The sequence below is a fragment of the Curcuma longa genome, chromosome 21 (genome assembly GCF_044706935.1).
Source record: "Curcuma longa cultivar G26 ecotype Majalengka, Jawa Barat chromosome 21, ITB_CL_G26_1.1, whole genome shotgun sequence".
NCBI lineage: Eukaryota > Viridiplantae > Streptophyta > Magnoliopsida > Zingiberales > Zingiberaceae > Curcuma > Curcuma longa.
Genome location: NC_133881.1, coordinates 690,820 through 713,364, shown reverse-complemented (window position 1 = coordinate 713,364; position 22,545 = coordinate 690,820). Strand labels below are relative to the sequence as shown.

General features: G+C 37.5%; 2 protein-coding genes and 1 pseudogene across 2 annotated transcripts; 2 read left to right on the top strand and 1 right to left on the bottom strand.

Moving 5' to 3' along the window:
* Window positions 1–448: 448 nt before the first annotated feature.
* Window positions 449–816, top strand: LOC141814228 (uncharacterized; annotated as a pseudogene).
* An 839-nt stretch (window positions 817–1,655) lies between these two features.
* On the bottom strand, window positions 1,656–7,902 carry LOC141814776 (translation initiation factor IF-2, chloroplastic-like). The gene is made up of 12 exons (XM_074702724.1): window positions 6,283–7,902; window positions 6,150–6,182; window positions 5,930–6,043; window positions 4,979–5,128; window positions 4,804–4,902; window positions 4,649–4,711; window positions 4,414–4,569; window positions 4,190–4,255; window positions 3,236–3,472; window positions 2,872–3,147; window positions 2,592–2,780; window positions 1,656–2,144 (listed from the first exon to the last, which is right to left on the bottom strand). The coding sequence occupies exons 1-12, from the start codon at window positions 7,753–7,755 to the stop codon at window positions 1,983–1,985; spliced, it is 3,018 nt and encodes a 1,005-aa protein (XP_074558825.1). The 5' UTR covers window positions 7,756–7,902; the 3' UTR covers window positions 1,656–1,982.
* A 1,015-nt stretch (window positions 7,903–8,917) lies between these two features.
* LOC141814602 (DNA damage-binding protein 1a) lies at window positions 8,918–22,300 on the top strand. The gene is made up of 19 exons (XM_074702540.1): window positions 8,918–9,109; window positions 9,584–9,632; window positions 10,388–10,447; window positions 10,567–10,658; window positions 11,671–11,722; window positions 12,909–12,971; window positions 13,082–13,131; window positions 14,485–14,560; window positions 16,318–16,527; window positions 16,634–16,740; window positions 16,998–17,106; window positions 17,293–17,493; window positions 17,568–17,783; window positions 17,967–18,077; window positions 18,526–18,801; window positions 18,899–19,173; window positions 19,953–20,304; window positions 20,750–21,034; window positions 21,452–22,300. The coding sequence occupies exons 1-19, from the start codon at window positions 9,006–9,008 to the stop codon at window positions 22,031–22,033; spliced, it is 3,270 nt and encodes a 1,089-aa protein (XP_074558641.1). The 5' UTR covers window positions 8,918–9,005; the 3' UTR covers window positions 22,034–22,300.
* Window positions 22,301–22,545: the final 245 nt, after the last annotated feature.

Below are 22,545 nucleotides of genomic sequence, written 5' to 3'. Positions count from 1 at the left end.
GTTGAGTGCCTGGGGGTTATAGTGCGATGATAAAAAAAATATAAATTTGATTATCGAAGATTAATCAGATATTTGATTATCGTGATTAATCAGATCATAAAAATTAGATATTTAAATTATAAAAAAAATAAAAATTATGAATTGGGCGTCCCTTTTTTCTTGTGAGGAAATAGATAATCTTTGAATAAGTATGTAATTTTATAATTTGGAAGGATGATTATGTAAAATTCTACGAGAAAAGCAACAGTCCCGCCTTCCACTTTAAAATCCGCTGCCTTATCGTTTTCCCTCCTCAATGCTCCCGCCTCTCTCGCGTCCGACTCCGCCCTTAAAATACTCGAAGTCGCGCCCCCTTTTGCCCTTGCCTTTGTCTTTGCCTTTGCGCTCTGTACCAAAGAGGAAAGAGCTCGTTTGTCTCTTCGATCTCGCCTCCGCCTCGGTCTCCGTTATGAATCAGAGATCCCGGAGCTCCAGCGCGAAGCCCCCGCCGCCAACCGCCAACGAACGGCTGCACCGCTACCTGAGGCCTGGCGCGCTCGCCCGTCTCCGCGACGCGAGGATCAGTACCGCCAGATCCGCCTCGCTCTCGCTCCGCTCCTCGACCTCTCGCTGCCCCCCTTCCCTTCCGCCCGTGCCGCGCCGCCCGCCCAGGTCGAGGGGCTCCGCCCGTTCTTCGCCGGCAGGGTGCACGGCCCTCGATTTCCAAGGCGGAAGAAGCTTTCCGCCGCCAAGTCCGTCTACCTGGCCCCCTCGTCTCCGGATCTTGCAGATCCCTTCTTGGACGCTTTCGGTGTGGATCTGGTCGCTGCACATTGACCCTTTTTTTTGTGTCTTTTTCCGATTGTTTTCTCCCAATCCTTAATAACAGAAGAAAAAAAAACGATCTTTGGACTACCTATATGTTCTGCTTAGGGTTTTGTTCCTTCTCTTCTTTAGCTAACGAAGGGGGCAGCTTTCTTAAGCGATGTGCGTGTAGATCTGATAGTTAGATGTGAAAAACAAACCAAAAAAATCGTACTCAAATGTGACAATTGTCGTCCTATTACATGGATGCTTTTCGTCGCGTTTATACTTAATTTTGGTTTATTCTAGCTAAAGTTTGTGCTGCTCCTGATCTTTTGTAATTTGTCCTTCAACTCGGGAAAACATAGAAATTTTTAGCAGGTGCGTTACTTTTGAGTGTTCATAGTTATCATGCTCTTGTTGCCTGAATGAAATCAAACTACACACTAATGCAGATTGATTCTCCTGTTAGGATACTGTTGTGAACAAGAAATGATGAGCTAGATCATGCAATTACTTGTATCTCCTTACAAAATTTCTACTTCTGACATGGAAGAAATTCCAGACCATGCTCGTGTGTTCATGTGCATTTATTTTGCTTTATGATTCATTTTGCTTTCAGCCTGTTGGTAAATATGAACAATGTAGTACCATCAAGTGATAATGTGGTTCATTTTGGAGGAGAGGAAGACAATTGAGCCAAAATTACTTGATGGTACTGCATTGTTCATCTTGCCAATCCAACACTTCATGAATTGCCTAAAGTTTGGGGGAGTCATAATGTGGTTTTAGCATAATGGTCATCCACATGCTAAGACTCTAAAAACTATATGAAATGAAGTGATCTTTCCAAAAAATTGTATGTACTGCAAACAGAATTGTATAGTTTCCCCATTAATTGCATGTACAACTTCTTTATACATAGGCCAAGGGAATGCAAATTATAAGAATATCAAACAGCATTCTGACTATCACTATTAAGTACAGGTTGCCATTGAGAAGAAGTTTAGTGATTGCCTCCTCTGCAGAGCCCAAAGGAGGAGGGTATGAGCTTTATGGCCGAGAACCACAGTGTTATCGAAGATTTAAGTAAAGATTTGGTAGGCAAACCAACCCGCCGAGAGCTAAATCAGCCATGAACTTTCTTTGGACCACCACCTGGGGGATGCTTTACAAACTGCCATAACAGCTTCGCCGCATCACAAATCAACACCAGCTCTAGCTAATGCAGCTGTGACAGATGCAGATGCTTCCTCGAGCGTGCGTTGTTTCTTCACTGTATTGAAGGCCTCTATAACATCTCCGGCTTCCCAATCATCAAAATCATTGACACCGATACCACACTCAAGTCCAGCACCGACCTGCAACCATAAAGAATCTTTACGTTTGCTCGAAGCCATCCATTGTGGATTAAAGTGGCATTACAACGTTGGCTTGATACTTGCAACATAGTGGATAGTGATTCTTATAACATTTAAGGTTACCAATAGAAGAGCATAGTCAAAATTTAATTAGTCCTGGAGAATGTTAAGTGACTTCATTTATAAGCATGACAAACATTATTGAAGATTCTGGCATTCAAAATTATCAAGGATGTAATTCATCAAGGTATTTCATCAGAAGAACATGTCAATAATTCAAAGAATTTATTATAAAGCAATATGACGGCAAACACTTGTTTCCTTTAATGAAAGTTTAAATTCGAAGTACTTTTAGCAAAGCATTTTACTGTGAAAATGTTGCTTTAATGCACCAATGCTATTCAGATATAGAAAATATAAAGCATCAATTAGATATTTGAGACATACCTCTTTCACATCTTCCTTCACCCGCCTCAAAGAATCAACTGTTCCACTGTGAATAATCTTCCCATTTCGAATAACCCGGACACCACATTCTTTCACTACCTTTCCCTCGGTGATCATGCACCCAGCAACACGTCCACTGCCGCTACTGAATGTTGCCCTAACCTCTCCTGTTCCTATTTGTATTTGTTCCTAGAAGATGTAATATAAAACAGAATTTAGACCAGCATCCCTTTGGGTATGAATCTGTAAGGAAGAAGCCTAATATCAGTCAAGTGTTCACCTCAACAAGCTCTAAAAGTCCTTCCATTGCATTCCTCATGTCATCAATGAGGTCATAAATGACTCTATATAAACGAATCTCGACATTCTTTTTGTCTGCATAGCTCTTTACTGAACCGGGTACTTTTACGTTGAAACCAAATATAATGGCCTCAGAAGCAACAGCCAGGTCAATGTCACTAGTGCTAACCTCCCCTGGAGCTTGAAGGAGGAACTTCAAGTTAACATTGTCTTGAGGGAGAACTTGAAGAGCTTGTCTGATGGCCTCAATTGAACCCTACGATGATGCATACGCAATAAGATAATATCGGGAAACAATATCCCCCGGTATAAACATACAAGTTAACATTATTCAGAAATCTTACCTGAACATCAACCTTTAAAATGATATTCAGCTGATGCATGTCTAGACCTGCTTGGTTTCCCATTGCGACGGCAGAAGCAATGGAAGATAGGGTGACCTTCGTTTCCCCTGCCTTTGCAGATATCCGTGCAACCCTTAATGATTCTGCACGAAGTTCTGCCCTTCCACGTGCAAGATCAAGAGTTTCAACAACCTCAAATTCATCACCAGCAATAGGAACGCTATTCAAACCAATAACCTAGGAAATCAAGTGTTCAAACTGTGAGGTGTGCTGAGAGAAGACACAAACAAAGAACAAAATATATAGAAATTAATGCAACATGCTATTATCGAATTGTAAAGTACGATCCGTGTTGCCTAGTTCATCACAATATTATTTTTATCCAACGTAATTGAAAACATGAATATTTAAGTCTTCCGTGTATAAATAATAGATCACTACCTACTTACTAACTTTGAAAACAAGATAAACGATCTTTTGTGTGGTTATTAGTATTTAACAAAATTTGAAGACAAAAAGGCATGGAAAAAAACTAGTATTAGATAAACATCTTAAAAATAGGTTCAACTAATATCCAAATCTCCTAGTTGTAAAACTGTATCTGGTTCTCGAAATTGTACAAATGACACTTAGTTTCAGATACAGATTTTGATGCTTCCAGGACACATACATGGTCAAAAAAGATTGAAATTAGTTATTGGCATTATTGACCTTAGCTTATAAGATACAAGGAAATACAAGTACTAGAAAATGCTTTAAATCAAGCAAATGCATTTAATAATAGAGGGTGAGCAAAACATTCAAAATGCATTTACATGCCGAGTTCGTTAGTCCCCTCTGTTTCAAGCTTTGAACTGAGTTTCAGACCATATTTATCCTTGTTGTAACTATGTTAAAAGAGTTGTAAACTTTGGATTAATGGTGAAGAAGATAGCATGAGCTGAGGAAACCAACCTGTACTGCCATTGACGGTCCAGCTTCATCAACACGGTTACCTCTATCATCAAACATAGCGCGCACCTACTCATCAATTTAAACAATGCAAAGGAGGTAGTAATAGTAAGCTATCAAACCAAGAAACCACTTAAGGACTTGAGAAGAAAACACAAATGCCTCTAAAAACTGTAAATATTTTTCAGGAAAGATTTTCAAGGCAAGTAATAAGTCAAAAGGAGCACCTTTCCAAAAGCTTCACCACAAACTACGATGTCACCCTTTTTAAGAGTTCCATTTTGCACAATAAGTGTGGCGACAGCTCCCTTTGCTTTGTCAAGACCTGCTTCTATAATGGTGCCTTTAGCATTTCTCTTTGGGTTGGCTTTCAATTCTTGCAGCTTCACAATCATGAAAAGGATGATTCAGATATAAATTTGACAAAGGAAACATCTAAGAATCTGAGCAGAAAGTTTATACCTCTGCCACAAGCATAACAGTCTCCAGCAATTCATTAATGTTCTCACCTTTAAGAGCACTGATCTGATTCAAGAGAATTAAAAAGTATGAAAAAAGGAAGAGCATGTCTAGTTTTGTTTTTGTGTGTGTGTGTGTGTGTAAGAGAGAGGAGAAACCTGAACCATAGGGATGTTACCACCCCAAATTTCTGGCATAAGGCCAACAGAAGAAAGCTCTTGCATTACCCTTTCTGGATTTGCTCCATCCTTATCTACCTGAGTCCATATAAGAAAGAAATATTCAGTTTTTTGCATAGCATGAAGAACCTATATCACAGTCAAAGAAACATACCTTATTGATGGCTATGATAATAGGCACCCCAGCAGCGTTTGCATGAGCAATTGCCTCATTAGTTTGTGGGCGAACTCCATCATCAGCAGCCACTACAATGATTGCAATATCAGTTACTCTCGCTCCACGAGCCCTCATTGCACCAAATGCCTGTTGCAAATCAGTTAGAACTTAGTCTCTTTACTGGCTCACCCCACTACTTATCAAGGCAGTCAGGATTTCAAATGTCAATTCAAATAGGAACCTTGCATTGTGTTAAAGCCAAAACCATTTGGAGGCCCTCAAACAAAAACTTAGTAAACATAGACTTAATCTCTCAAATGGTTCATCCCACTACTTAACAATGTAGTTAGGACATCAGGTGTTAAATTCAAATAGGAACCTTGCATCGAGGATTTAAATACCATTCAGTGTCAGCTAACATGAGTGAAGCATCTCATGCCGCTAGCCGACTGACACACGGAACTTATCGACAATGAGACTCTTTGCGACGACGAAGAAGCTTTGGTGACATCCCAAACAAAGACGAAGACTTTGTGAGTTGTCTAAGATGATGATGAAACTTCCATGACTTGTCTGAGACAATGACACTACTCAAGGCTTCCATGAACTATCTGAGACTATGCGATCTTTCGCATGGCAACTAAGTGATGAGGTTAAGTTGTTAGAGTTTTTGTTCTTCTTTTTCTCCTCCAATCTTCTCCTTTTTATCTACTCCTCTCCAATTCTTTCCCCCTCGTGTGTTAATGTCTTGAGCATCATGTGTCGGCGCTGTTAACACAACATCAAAACATCTTGTTCCAACTGGGAACCAAAACTCTGACTCAAAATTGAGATTTGAAACTTTGGATTGCATTGTGTTAAAGCCAAAACCATTAAGAAGTCCTCAAAAAACTTAAAAATAAGCTGAAAATCCTAATAATGCAAGAAAAGGAGCAAGATAATACATACCTCATGGCCCGGAGTATCAAGAAATATGCATGGCTGAGGCTTCCCATCTACTGGGACAAGAACCTTGTATGCTCCAATACCTTGGGTTATTCCACCTGCCTCTGATGCAACCACCTGTAAAGTAAACCTAACTAAACTTAAATTGCCTTCTCTGAAATTGAATTGTGTAGATATTCAATCCAACAGATCAACATTCTGAAAGAAAATATTCTGCCGTTACCCTGCTCTTTCGAATATAGTCAAGCAATGTTGTCTGCACAGACAAATTAAAGAAGAAAACAGTTTGAGGTTCATATATACCTGGATTTAATCACTATAATATGGAAAACAAGAAATAAATAAAATAAGTGTACCTTCCCATGATCCACATGCCCCATGATTGTAATTACTGGCGGCCTTTCTTCTAACATGTCCAAGTCCTCTTCATCAAGTATTTCTTTCTTCTTTGCCATCTCTTCCACTCTAACTGGATCAACTTCAATTACTTCCACATCATATTCTTTGCATATCATTTTAACCATGTCTTTATCTAGAATGTGGACTGTGTCTGGCTTGACTCCTCTTGAGAATAGAAATGCGAGAATATCTGCTTCACTAATGGCCAAGTTGTATGCTAACTCCTCCATGAGCATACCCTCCGCACCCACCTCAAGTATCTCAACCTTTACAGGTTCTGCAGCTTTAGCAGCTTCAAGTCTTGCAGCTTTACGGCTTGCCTTGCTCCATTTTCTTCCTTTCCTTGGTTCCATGACCCCAGGGATAGGCACATTAAGCTCTGAGGCTTCCTCTTCAGATATCTCACCATCTTCCACCAGCCTTCTCCGCAAACCACTAGTAGAACTAGATTTCTTCCGACGCTCGTCTTTGACTTTGGATGCCAAGGACCCTTTTGCTGGCTTTGAAGGGATTGATATCATCGCTGCAGCTGCAATCGGATCAACAGATGGCTTCTTGGATGCAAATTTATCTATAAGAATGGGGGGTTTTCTTTCCTTTGCGGCATCAGGTTTCTTCACCGCAGAAAGGGCTGGTGAAACAACAGCAGGTTTTGCTTGCAGCTTTGGTCGGGCTGGAGAAGGCATTTGAGGCTTGATAGGGGCTACAGCAGGAGTTCCCAACATCTTTGTCCCTTTGGTTAAAGAGGGTTCACTCTTCACTTCACCCTTGGGAATTTCTTTAACGACCGTTTGTGCACTTGCAACGGGGTTCCCTCTCCGCCAAACACTCTTAACAGTCTTTGATTTCCTTATAGTTGGGGTTGCATTTTGTGCCCTAACTTGTTTGGAACTGCCATTGGCCACGCCATTATCCTTGATAGCTTTACCACTCAAGTTCACTGAATTTGTGGTCTTCTCAAGCTTTTCTACCTTCTCTAAAACCTCACCAAGAGATTCTACTACTTTCTCTCTGTCTTCCAATGAGGTTGCTGGCTTCTCTCGAACAGCAGAGTCAGGCCACCAAATGGCTGAAGCTGAGTTTGGAGGATTTACTGTGCCATTGGGGCGTGCTTCCAGTATAGGCTTGGGGGCAGGCTTGAGAATGAGATCGGCATCCTCGTCGCTGCTACCACTACTGTTAGTGATCTTCAATATGGTATCGGCAGATGACGAAATCCCCCTCTCCTCGATTAAATTAGTTGTCACCATACACCTATAAACACGACCTCCAAGGTGACGCCACTGCCTCTGGCTGAGGAAGGTACCGAATCGAACCCCAGAAACAACGTGAATCCTCCCGACGGCGACGGCCGTGGGTGAGACCTCTAGGACAACCGGGGAGACAGCCATCGGACTTCCCAAAGACGCGAGGGAAGCAAGCGAAACCATGGCATCACACGAATAGCCCTGAAGCCACAAAAACGTACGATTCTCTCCAAACTAGCATAAAAGTACCATCTTTCGATCGCAGCTTGATCTCAGACGGCAAGATGCAAAATAAAGTTCGATTTTTTGGCACGAACTTTCACCGTAATCTCGGATTACAGGTTCTAAGAACCACAAAAAAAAAAAAAAAAACCTAATGTTGCGCCAAGAGATTTTCCTGGTAGCGGATAAGGGCCAGCGACATGTCGTGGAGAGAACAGTACCTGAGAAGCATGAGGCAGACTTGTGGTAATTTCTGTTCCCCACGAAAGCAAACAAAAAAAAAAGGGGGAAATTTAGGAAGGAAATCTGGTGTTTGTCGTAGAGACTAGAGAAGGATGTGGCTCGCTCTCCGCCTGTCGTCGATACGCATGCGATGATAAAGGCTTGTGGTCGAAGGAAATCCCCGCTTGTGTTCTAAAGGTTTGGTAAAAATTTTCATTTGTGTTTTTCAAAGGACATTTTATGAAATTCTCAAGAACTTTTAAGTGTCTTTTGAGTTCCATCAAATAATTTAAATTTATTAGATTAAAATTTTATAAATTTACTTTTAAAGTGGATTCAGATAAATTGATCCATTTAGGACTAGTGATCCACGTGAATTAACTTGCAGATTAATTTTTTTTAAAAAAATTTAAAATCAATGGACTAATAAACTTGATCTATCTAAATCATAATTTAAATTTAAAATTTTAATCCAATCAATTTAAATCATAATTTAAATTTAAAAATTTTAATATATTTTATATTTTTTGATAGACATGTAAATTGACTTATTTAATCTGTAACTCATCTTGAATTGGGCTAAATTATATTTTAATTAAAATGTGATATATATTCAGTAAAAAATTTGATTTCACATTCTTTCTCTTAGCTTAACATATACATTTAATATTTTTGATATTTGATATAATTATTTGTGGCCTCTTTACAAGAATATAAATATACATATATTATTTTATGTTTTACAGTTAGTTTTATTTGATTTTATTGGGCCGTAATAAAGACAGCCCATTAATTCTAGGCTTATAGGCCCAAGATGGTGGCACGTGCCACCCACGTGAGGCGGGGGATGGACTACTAAACTGCTGAACTGAGACCGCGATGGCATTCGGAGAAACCCTTCGCTCCGTCTCTCCTCCCTCCTTTCTACTCTTCGGCGGCAGCGGCGGCGAAGGAGGCGGAGGAAGCAGGGCAGCGGCGGAAGCGCAGCGATGAGCGTGTGGAACTACGTGGTGACGGCCCACAAGCCGACCAGCGTCACTCACTCATGTGTCGGCAACTTCACCAGTCCGCAAGAGCTCAACCTCATCATTGCGTAATATATATGTTCACTTTATTATCTTGCATCGCTTTTATTGATTCGATCGATGGACTTTCAGCTCGTAGGTCGTGTTTTCTGAATCTCGGCCGGCGATTGCATTGATTAGGGTTTGGATGGAGGGCCTTGTTTTAGTTAGATTCTTAATGTTTTAAAAGACTACGCGTTAGATGGTTATTGGAGTGGTCGAATAGGTCTCATATTCAATTTGGTTGACTCAAGGTTAGTTGTATTCCTTATCCCGTTCGAACAGTATGGTGTTAAAGAAAAGCCTTTTCCACAGTTTTTCTTGATGTTTTTCATAGTTATATGCTTGGAGTACGATTTTACGTTATTCGCTTTTTTAAGGTTAGGTCTTTTTGATACCCGCACAGCTGCACTGTTACTTACAATGATTGGTTATTATATATCTCACTTTTGTATGAATATTTTCCTTTCTTTTTTTTTAATACATGCACATATATTTCCCAGCAAATGCACGCGCATTGAGATTCATTTGCTTACTGCTCACGGGCTGCAGGTAATTTTCTTGCAGGCTAGATATCTTATGTGCTCATTCGTTAGATTATTCATGCAAATGAAAAATTCTTATTTCTTAAAAGATAATCTCTCGCAGCATGCTCTTACTAATATTTTTTTAGGGGATGTTGTAACCTGAGATTATTTTTTTATACGTTTCCAAAAACTGGAAATCATGGAGAACAGTTGATTTACTGAACATGAAAGTTACCTAGATGTTCAAGTAGCTTCCTTGAAACCATTCTTGATTGTTCAGGCAGTCTTTTATGTAACATGATTATTTTTTCATGCCTTGTCAGAGCATGTTTTTAATATCAACTTGTTCTAGCTAAATGACTGCTTTTAATATATTCCTACAAATTTTATTTGAATATGAACTTTTTTTTTACTGGATGAATTAGTTTTGGAGGAAGCCATTGCAAATTCCTACATGTAAATCACTGTGGAACATTTACCTAAATTTTTGTTTTTATGACATGGATGGTAGTAATATTGTTTCAGTTAGATGGCACGCAAGTTGAGTTTTAGATTTGTTTTAAAAGATTTTAGGAATTCAATTTTTTGTTTAATTTTTCTGTCCTAATTTAATTGTATACCTTAGACCTTTTCTTCATCTCTTGAATAGTTTGATTGCTGGCTTCCTTGATTTAGTTATATGTATACTTCATTTTTTAAGGCAAAAAAATCAATGCAAAAATACCTGATTTATTTTATTGCAAGATTCATGATTCAAGAATGATCATTTTGTTAATGCAGCCTATGTTGGATGTACCTATATATGGAAGAATTGCAACACTTGAACTCTTTCGTCCTCATGTGAGTCTATTTATAGCTGACTTTTTTTCCTTTTGAAAAATTAGTTCTGTACTGACTCTCTCTCTCTCTCTCTCTCTCTCTCTCTCTCTCTCTCTCTCTCTCTCTCTGCATTTGTACAGGGTGAACCCCAGGATTTTCTTTTCATTTCAACAGAGAGGTACAAGTTTTGTGTGCTTCAATGGGATGCAGAAACATCTGAGCTTATTACTAGGTAATTAAAAGTTGCCATGTTTTTCCTTAAAAGTTGAAAAAGGTAGAATAACGACTCGGTATTAGCATTATAGAAGACATAATACTTGATTTGTCTTTTTTGTTCTTTAGGACTAATAGATTTGAACCAAAAATGAGAATGAAAAGCTGAAGATAAAGGGTCAATTTTTAGATTATGCATCATTCAAAATATCACTCAAGGTTTATTTATTTTGTGGATTTTTTCCAGAAAATATTTTTTGGGTTTTCCAATGTTTGGCTTCATGGAAAATCGCAGTCGATGGAGAATATATTCTTGGTCAATGAAAATGTGGATGGTCTGGGGAAGACAACTTTTCTCTAAATGAGTAAAAGTTATTTCCTGCACTTTTGACAACTCCCCCACATGAACAAAAATCTTCCTACTTTGTGCTACTCACCTGCGGAATCAACAACCCTTTGTTGCCCATCAGAATGGTTGGTCGGTGCCACCAGGCTACCAGCCTGTCATTGTTTGTTGCCATTGCTTGTCACCCTTGTGCTTGCCCTCAACGGAAGGAACCGTTTTCCGGCTGTGTTATTTTGTAAAGTTTTTAGCATTAGCTCAAGTACAGACACAATACCTGGAAGTTCGTGATCCTGCTGAGAACAAACTCCTTGACTACTGCTGAACTGATCATTGAATTATCTCTCACATAGTGGATATCATTCATAATCTTAACATTTTTAAATTTCATATAGGAATAAATTATAAATTGTTGTTCATTTTTTAAATCTTATCACTGCTGCTTGCTTCAGGTAACTCAGTTGCCTTTCCAATAGTTCACAAGTATTTAGTCTTAATTTCAGTGTTTACTCTTGTGATGTTTTTACCAATCATGTTCGTTGCATTGAATTGTAAAGATGCATTACTTCCACTAATGTAATATCTTGGAGAATATGCATGTTCATGATTATCTTTTTCATGAATAGTGACTAACAAGTTTGAGTGTGGATGCTGTTTACTGAAGTGCATAATTTTCCCTGGTTTGCAGAGCTATGGGAGATGTTTCTGATCGAATTGGTCGTCCAACAGATAATGGGCAGGTACAAATTGTTTCATATAAGAAATTCATTTGTGTTTGAGAAATATACTGGGTACTTTGACAATATGCGAACAACTGAACTGACCAATTTAAAGGTTCTTTCTGATAGCCTTTGTCTATGTTACTAGATGATCATACACAGGCTCCTGAAATATGGTAAAAAAATGAAGCTGCAGATATAAATTGTTGTTTTTGAGGAATTATAATTGCTAGTGCTAGTATTCATATATCCTTAGAATGGTGCTCAATGGAGGAAAAGGATTGTGTTGACAATCCAAATAGTGGGGACATATTGCTTGTTGTAGTTGTTCAAACAATTGTTGTTATTCTTAATTGGGTTTTAGGATAGTTTGGCTAGAAGGCACATTTTTATTTTGCCTCAATATACCAAGTATACTAACAATAATAAATGCTGTTGGTTCCAACTATTATGGGATCTTATACCTCTATCAAATTCCACACAATGCTACACACTAGTGGCCATTTAGTATTACTGATCTTTTAATTATATTCATGCATGTGTTTTTAGAACTGCGCTAATTGAACTTTCTTGGTCTCTTTTGTTCCTCATGTGTTCAACATTATGTCTTCAACATTAATCAATTCAATTGTTTAACTATATAATATATGAGTTATATGTAAACATATCAATCCTGTTTTAGCATACTTTATCTTGTTTTATCTATTAAATTATCTTGCTTCTGAATAATACTAGTTTTGATTTAATCTATTCATATATATCCATCTGATTTTGATCTCTTCTGCACTAATCACTGATTATACCATGATGCTTATAAGTATGTGACCTCTAGGTTTTATTATCAGGCCAAATTACTTTTTGAATAGTCTTCCAAATTGATAGTATCTCCGAATTCTATATTCTAAAAGTCATGCTGGAAGTTTTTGTCTGTCAAACAGAAGATATTTTATTTTGTATTTTGTGCGCCTTTTTCTGGGATAACACATATGAAGTTCCCTGGTCTGATGGAATACTGTATTCATGTTCTTGGAATTGGAAAGGGTCATGAATGTTATACGATATAATAGTTCTTTCTGTTGATTCATTTATTCTGGTTGGTCCTTATGTGGAGATTAGTGTAAAATCATTTTTTCTTTGCTCTGATTTTTATCTCTATTTCTTTCTAGAGCTTGTCTATGTGATTAATTTTGTGTTCTTGTTCTTGTAGATTGGTCTAATTGATCCTGACTGTAGATTAATCGGTCTACACCTATATGATGGACTATTTAAGGTAATTTAGATAATCAATATATGAGGTGATAATTGCTTCTTATTAATATCCATTCCCTCATGTTTTGTGTTTGAGCATGTGATAATTTGTTTTTTTCATCTTTTTCTCAGGTTATACCATTTGATAATAAAGGACAGTTAAAGGAAGCTTTTAACATCAGGTATCCAAAACTCTCATAGTGTCTTAAGTTATTCATACTATTCAAGTGGATATCATGCTAAATGCTTTGACTAATCCCAAATTAATTTCTCCATGAACTTCTGACCTCTGTCTTGGTGACAATTGATTTTGTAAAGTCTAAATCATGAACTTGAAAGGTAGGAGAATTAGGATGTCCTTTTTTTAAGTTGTCAGGGCCACCGTGTTAGCCTTCAGTCTCAAAGATTAATATGACTACATTATGATGGTGGGGCTTCTGGAGCTTCTCTGAGTTTGCAGCTTTGATTGTTTAAGCCATGCTCACATTTCAATTCCCCAAAAGCTGATCAGTTTGTATGTTATCATACTATAAGTATACAAATTAATGCATTGCATATTTACCACATCTCATACATGTGCTAAACTAGTTTAATTACTTCTTCCTCCTTTTAGCCCAGAACCCTTCCAAGTCTTTCAGGCTCCATGATTGTTGCTTTAGAGAATTCAATGTGAAAACTTATGCTTTATGGAAAGCAGCTGGTAAAGCTTGGATCATGAGTCAAGATCAATTAGAGCAATCTATCAACCAATATTGCTAAGTTTCTTGAGTCAGAAGTAAATGCCTGGAAGAGAATTGATACTATTAGCCCTACTTTGGTAAGCAATCGACTCTATGAGCATGTAGCTGATGCTCTTTGTCATGTTTCAAGATGTGGACACATGAAAGAGATGTGAATATAAGTGATATCTCTTGTGCTTATCAGATGATTGGGGATCTCTTCAAGCTATGCCAATTTGATACAGAGATGTCCACCCATATTGGGCAATTTCAAACTTCCATTGCCGACTTTGTGACTTGCTCTAGGTTACATAAGATGTTTGGTTCAATCATGAGTGCATTGACAAAGCAGTGAGCACGACTTGTGTTGGTGGCACCCGCATGGTGAGGAAGGTGGAGCTGGTGGCAAGGCCACTTGAAGAAAGAGAGAAAAGAAAGAGGGAAAGAGAATATAGAATGCCCAACTCTTTATCGATTTTCCACTTTCTGCCCTACTCCTGTCTCTAGTTCCACATCCTGTTCATTCTTCTTGTTGATCATTGTATGACCAGAAATTGCATCCTTCAGTTTGATTGTTGTCCTGATTGCAAATCACTTCAGTCAGATATCCACAGTGCCATTTCTTAAATTGCTTTATTTGTATTGTAAGAGTTTTTTTCCTAGTTATGAAAATGGTGTACACCTGCAAGTTTAGTATTATTATGTAATCTAAAAGTCCACTTTAGTTCACATTCTCTAGCAAGATAGCAATATGTAAGATGTTAGCATCAAATTTTAGTGAATCAGTTTTTCTCTAATATTTGATTTACTTCACAGGCTCGAAGAACTTCAAGTTCTGGACATCAAATTTCTCTATGGCTGCTCGAGGCCTACAATTGTAGTCTTATACCAGGTAAGAGTATAATGCTCTTCCATTGATACTATTTAAATTTATTATATTATGCTTACTTAAATGACTCAAGTTTTTTGTTATTGACCTCTGTGAATATTTTAAATATAAGGGGTTTATTATACATATAGATGAAATACGATATAAGTAGTCCTAGAGGGCACTATCTAGGTTTTTTTCACTAATTTTCCTTGTTATATGGTTCATAGCCTTCATTACCATCAACAAACTTCTTAGCTAAGCGAGATCTCCACTCTGGCACCATCTTCTTCCTTGATCTTTACCTAGTCATTCTTTACACATTGCATAACCATACAATGTGAAACAGACAGTATATAACAATCTATATTAGTTAACAATGCTAAATATGCATGCAATTGAACACTTGTGATGTAAGCAGAATAACTAATCTTCTGTTAGGAGGAAAACATCATAAAAGCTCTTAATAATTGAGAAGGGATCATGAACAGTAATTTGAACTTTTATTTGGTTTAATTTATCCAAAACTTGTTTGAATGAACCACAAGTTCAGTTCCTTGTTGCCTCCATAATTCAGCTGCATATGATGGTACGTGTGACTCACATATGCCAGCACCATATAATTGAAATTTGGTTCAAGGGCCTAATAGATCATATGATCTTGAATACTAAAGTTAACAACATATGCAGACCATATATGCCATTGGTGATGTGATCCCTTGTCATATAGTGGTTCATTAAAACAATATCATAATGCAATGTACATCTATTGTACATCTATTGGTTGGGAAGGGACCTGTTGACCTTATTGCAATATATTCTCCTACATTGAGTTGAAATGGGAATCTGACCCACACCTAAACATATTGATTGATGATGCCCCATCCACCCATCTATGTTATAGGATGGGGATGGGGCAACAAATCATTCCTATGCAGAGTATCATAGCTAATCACTTAGTTCACTTTTTAAAACAATTGGATGACAGTTGTAAGGATATTTAGTGTCTGTGAAAAGAACTTATTGATATTTTCACAATCTATTCTTCTACATTTATTTTTAGAGGGGTTTTTGACCTCACAATTTTTGTCACCACTAGATTAATATTGCATCCACTAGTTTGGAAGTATTATTAATGTGCATATACTCATTTAATGTATCGATTAAATGAATATGATCTTATCTCATCTTTTACTCAATTAAGAATGTTGAAGCCTGTATTATTTCATTTATTATGGGTTTCAATAAATTCATTGCTCAGTAAAAGTACTAACATTCTTCTCCATTTGAAGCTTTGGAATTTCTGAATTCTTCTTGTCCATTGCTTTACCATCTTTGGGTTGCAACGGATCTTAAATCTGCATTCAATAAGTCAAAAGAAATCCATCTTTGCTTTTTTTTTCAAGAAATTGGAGGGAAGTGGATATTCTAGTAATTCTTCATATTCTGGAATAAGTACATTCTAGGTAACAGGTCCTTGATGTTATACAAACATCTGAAAATGTTTGTTCAAGTTAACTGCTAAAGTTTAACTTCTTAAGGGTAAAGCATACATAGTCAGTGAGTCATGTAGTATATGGTTTATGATAATAAGTGATAATCTAATTAAAACTGACATTCTTTTATTTGTGATATTTTTGTATGCCGACATTGCTTGTGTTTCTAGCTTTTGGATAAATGACCTTGAAATTTAGTTCACTAGATTTATTTTATGAAAAATTTGAGCCATGTAACCTGGTTAATTCTTTCAAGACTTGTATATTTACCTGAATGTAATGCAGGATAATAAGGATGCTCGACATGTTAAGACTTATGAGGTTGTGCTCAAGGATAAGGACTTTGTTGAGGGTCCATGGTCACAGAATAATCTTGACAATGGGGCTGGTCTTCTGATTCCCGTTCCCATGCCACTTGGTGGTGTAATAATCATAGGGGAGGAGACTATTGTTTATTGTAATGGCACTATCTTTAAAGCAATACCTATCAGACCAGTAAATTTCTTTACTTCATTCACTCCCCTGTATTAATTCTTCAGAATCAACATAATTCCCATTCCTTTTGCTGATTTCGTGGATTTTTATCTCTTGTTGTGCCCAGTCGATTACAAGAGCCTATGGAAGAGTTGATGCAGATGGGTCCCGGTACTTGCTTGGTGATAATGCTGGCCTTCTGCATCTTCTTGTCATTACACATGAAAGGGAAAGGTGTAGCATCTGTACTTGCTTTATTACTTATGGACTCATTCTATTGAGGTTTTCAATCTCTTAAACATTCAAGTTTCAACTAATATTTTGGTTAAAGATTCTGACTTCTTCTTCCATAAGCAAAAGTGGTTTGACTGTGCAAGATATTAATATTTTTTGACACCCTTCACTAGGAGAACAAGATCCACTAGCTGATCTCAGATAGTTGGTATAAATGACTTGTTTTTCTGAAAAGCCTCTTTGTCATTTTGCTGTAGGGTAAATGGCCTGAAAATTGAGCACTTGGGAGAGACAACTGTTGCATCAACAATATCTTATCTTGACAATGCAGTTGTATATGTTGGTTCAAGCTATGGTGATTCACAGGTATACTAATTGCAATGTCTGGTAATATTTATTGATGCTTCCGTGCTAACCATTATTTTTGTAAGGTTGCTAAATTGTTCAGTCTGTGTTGTACCTGTGTTCGGTTGCCAATCTCTTGTTAGATTAGTATTTAGCTTTTTGCTTTATGTGTTTTTATATTACTAAGACTTGATTGATTCATAACAGCTTATAAAACTGAATCTGCAACCTGATGCAAAGGGCTCATATGTTGAAGTTCTTGAATCATATGTCAATCTAGGCCCCATTGTTGATTTCTGTGTTGTTGATCTAGAAAGGCAGGGTCAGGGTCAAGTTGTTACTTGCTCTGGTGCTTATAAAGATGGCTCGCTCCGGATAGTTCGAAATGGAATAGGGATTAATGAACAGGTAGGATTTTTGTTGTGCTGCCTTTCGTTGTCATTGTTGAAATTTTTCTGACTATGTTTCTGCATCATGGATAGGCATCTGTAGAACTCCAGGGTATCAAAGGGTTATGGTCCCTACGCTCCTCTATTAATGATCCACATGACAGTCTCTTGGTGGTTAGCTTCATCAGTGAGACTCGTGTCCTTGCTATGAATATGGATGATGAGTTGGAAGAATCAGAGATTGAAGGGTTTTGTGCAGAAGCACAAACCCTGTTTTGTCAAAATGCTATCCATGATCAGCTTGTTCAGGTGCAGTTCCACCATGGTTCTTTCCTTTGGCTTTATTTATCTTTAAATTTGTTGTTAAGTTCATTATCAATCTAATTCCAGATGATAATTTTATATGTAGTCATGGGTCATGGACATAGTATGAACAAGCCTTTTAAATTATTTTTGTGTTTTATTTTGCCATTAACATAATCTATGCAACAGGTAACTGCTAATGTTGTTCGATTGGTGAGTTCTATCACACGGCAGTTGCTGCATGAATGGAATGCACCATCAGGTTACTCGGTGAATGTTGCCACTGCTAATGCCTCACAGGTTTAATTTTGGTTTCTCTATATCTTAGATTTTTTTTGTTGACACTATTATATTTAACCTTTGCACCTTATGGTATTTTACTAAGAAATTCATCCCCGCCGCCATTTTTCTTGCTCAAACATAAAAGGGCAGTCCATTACACAAAATTTCCACCAATGCGAGGTTCCGTAGAATGGTCGGACCACATTGGGTCTATTATACGCAATCTTATCTTGCATTTTATAAGAGATTGTTTCTGCAATTCGAACCCATGACCTCAAGGTCACGTGGAATCAACTTTATCGTTGCACTAAGGATCTCCTTTTCTTGCTAGGAACATTCTTTTAAAAATATAATTTAGAATTTTGCTATTAAGATAACATGTATTTTTATTGATGAATGAGAGGTATTACACTAGGAATTTGGTTTTGTAATAACACACTGATATAGTGACTCTTCTGGAGTGCAGGTTTTGTTGGCAACTGGTGGTGGTCATCTTGTGTATTTAGAGATTGAGAAAGAAAAGTTGATTGAAGTCAAACATATACAATTAGAATATGAGATATCTTGTCTTGACATAAATCCAATAGGTGAAAATCCAAATTATACTACAGTAGCAGCAGTTGGAATGTGGACTGACTTAACTGTCAGGATATTTTCACTTCCAAGCCTAGAGCTACTTACAAAAGAAAATTTGGGAGGAGAGATCATTCCTCGATCAATTCTTCAGTGTACCTTTGAAGGGGTATGGATATTTGTCATAAAGATGTCTCTGATCTGATGATTCTCATGCTTAACTTAGATGCCATGTGTCTCTATTAAGTGCTGTTGCTCCTTACCAGGTATCCTACCTTTTGTGTACCCTTGGAGATGGTCACCTCTTAAACTTTCTTCTGGATATTAATACGGGTGGGCTATCTAATAGGAAGAAAGTTTCTCTTGGTACTCAGCCTATCACACTCAGAACTTTTTCTTCAAAGGACACCACACATGTGTTTGCAGCATCAGATAGACCTACAGTCATCTACAGCAGTAACAAGAAGTTGCTTTATAGTAATGTTAATTTGAAAGAAGTCAGTCACATGTGCCCATTTAATTCAGCTGCTTTTCCTGACAGGTACTCTCTCCGACTCGTCTATTTGTCTTTTGTTATAAGATGTTTTACATCCATTGTCCTGTGCATGCTTACATTAATATTGTACAATTAAATTCATGCTTGCATTTCAGGTTAGTTTGTTGCCTTGTTTACCCCATTTACTTTTGTGACATTGGAATGGGTTGGTCTTTCCTGCCATCTTTTTTATTTTTTAGTTATCTTTCTTTTCAGAATTGTTGTTAATATGCTCTGACACTATAGGCTTTATGAACTGACAAAGAAAGTTTTGATCTGCTTTTATTGGCTTTATGGGTTCTTCTGCATTCAGCGAACTGCTAATGATCCAATTTGTTTTTTTTAGTATGGAAATTTGCAATGAGTCTTGGCTACTATACGTGTGGCTTCCGCTGTTTTCGCTTAGAGTATGACCTGTATTATTAATCAGCATTGAGGGTGCTGTTTTGTAACTTGAATAATTATGGTCTGTTATGCAACCATTTTGTTTGCTTGCGAATTTGTAAGTGTAGGAAACTACATATAACTTTTCCTAGCATCACATTATTTGGAACCTTGTGCTCGATCCACATTTTATTAGACTAATGCTAGGTGACAGAGAAAACATGCCCCATCTGTGTTTGTTCCATCATATTTAAAGAGTTGATTCTTTGGCACTAGTGAAATTCTCTTAATGCGTGAATGTTAATTGATGCAAATTTTCAAAGTGTCTGTTGCATTGTTTTTGGGTTTTTAAATTTTCTTCCTCATTCAAATTTAATTGACATCTATTAGTTTCCAAACAGTCTAGCCATTGCTAAGGAAGGCGAACTATCAATTGGTACGATAGATGATATACAAAAGCTTCACATTCGTACAATTCCTCTGGGGCAACATGCTCGTCGTATTTGCCATCAGGAGCAATCACGAACATTTTCAATTTGTTGTTTCAAGAACTGCCAGAATAGTAATGAGGAGACTGAAATGCATTTCATTCGCCTGTTGGATGATCAAACTTTTGAGTACATGTCAATTTTTCCACTTGACTCTTATGAATATGGTTGCTCGATCATCAGCTGTTCATTTTCAGATGATAATAATGCATACTACTGTGTTGGAACTGCCTATGTTTTACCTGAAGAAAACGAACCTAGCAAGGTGAGTGCCCAAATATGGATTTTACTGCCACTTTGATCCTTGTATACGAGTTATGTTTAAAGACGACTATGTACTTTCTCTTCATATCCATACCTTCTTGTATATCCTTCTCAATCAAGCATTTTATTTAAAGTAGAAACTTTCATCTTTTTTGCCATATGGTTTGGGTCACAAGCGACTCACTTCTCAAGTGCGTGTTCAATAGCTTTAGCTTTTGGTACAATGTTTCTTCAATTGTTAGAATATTTTCATGTAATTTCTATGGATATTTCAAGTACATTTTGCTTGAGCGCTTCAAGCATTTGTTTGTGCTTGTATGCTCTATTTGGTGAGATATGCTACTCCTTGATCATGCATACAACAAAATTCATTCAACTCTTTTGTATTGCCAATCCTAGAGCACCTACATGATAGTTACTGTTTGAGCAATTGCTATATGTTGTAGGGGCGAATCCTGGTTTTTGCAGTGGAAGATGGGAAGTTGCAATTGATTGTTGAAAAGGAAACTAAGGGTGCTGTTTACTCACTCAATGCTTTCAATGGAAAATTGCTAGCTGCCATTAACCAGAAGATCCAACTATACAAATGGACACTCCGAGAAGATGGATCACGCGAGTTGCAAACTGAGTGTGGACACCATGGGCATATACTTGCTCTCTATGTACAAACTCGTGGAGACTTCATTGTGGTTGGTGACCTGATGAAATCTATATCACTGTTGCTATACAAGGTATTGGTTTGCTGCTTCTTTGTTCCTTGTTAACCATTGACGACCCGCCCTGTCTTGTTTTGCATTTGCATTTCTTGTTTTGTTAGTTTTGGAATAAAATTATATTTTGTCTTGCTTCACCTGCTAGCTTGAACAGAGTATATATCACTTATTTTTTTATATCTTTTATTTAAACTGAAGGCTAAAGGGAAAGGCCTTCATCTATGATCGAGATGCCTTATATTGAATATTCAAATTTATAGTTTTTGATAAATTTCTGTATTCAATCTGAAGGAGCATGAACGTAATAAACTATAATGTTGCCCACAGAATTTGTCGACTTGAGATGATTTACAGCCAGTTGTTTTAATGATCCGAGTTTATTGTTCAGCACATACCTAGTTTTCTCTCAGTTCATATGGTCTTTGTTCTTTTCAGCATGAGGAAGGTGCGATAGAGGAACTAGCTCGAGATTATAATGCAAACTGGATGTCTGCTGTTGAGATTCTTGATGATGATGTCTTTGTTGGTGCTGAGAACAACTATAACCTTTTCACAGTGCGCAAAAATAGTGATGCTGCATCAGATGAGGAACGGGGACGTCTTGAGGTTGTTGGCGAATACCACCTTGGAGAATTTGTCAACCGCTTCCGTCATGGTTCTCTTGTCATGCGTCTTCCTGACTCAGAAGTCGGCAACATTCCCACTATCATATTTGGCACAATCAACGGGGTCATTGGTGTTATTGCATCTTTGCCTCATGACCAATATGTTTTCTTTGAGAAGCTGCAAGCCAACCTTGTGAAGGTAATAAAGGGTGTGGGTGGCCTCAGCCACGAGCAGTGGCGATCTTTCAACAATGAGAAGAGGACTGCAGATGCTAGGAACTTCTTGGACGGAGACTTGATAGAGTCTTTCCTCGATCTCAGCCGCAGTCGGATGGATGATATAGCATCCTCAATGGGAGTGACATTGGAGGAGCTTTGCAAGAGGGTGGAAGAGCTGACAAGATTACATTGAAGAATGTAAACACTACAAGATTAGCCGTTCGTTGTCTCGCGGTGATGGTGCGGGCAGTGAACACTAAATCAACATCTTTTGGCCTTCTGGGATTGTTCACTGTATTTCACTTCTAGTTCGTAATGTTGATTGTGCGGGCAGTGAACCACAGCAGGAAGCTAAAATTTATATTCTATTGCAAATCTTTAATTTGCTTTTATTTGTTTTTTCTTGGTTATTTAGTAGTAACCTTTTCTTTTAAAAATTCCTTTTTGATGGGCTTTACTGTGTAAGGGGTTTCAATTTTCAGTGTTGTTATTGCGTGAATATCAAATCAGCGAAGAGAATGGCGTGTTAAGAAGATATTGAAGAGCTTAATGAACATGAAATAGGTGCCCAGAATACCAGGTTTTCCATTGATACTAAGCTCTAAATTAAACAATGGTAAATATAGTAAGATAAAATAAAAGAAAAGAAAATTCTAAAAGTTATGCAATAATATATAATATTGTCAACTAAGGCAGCAGGAGAAT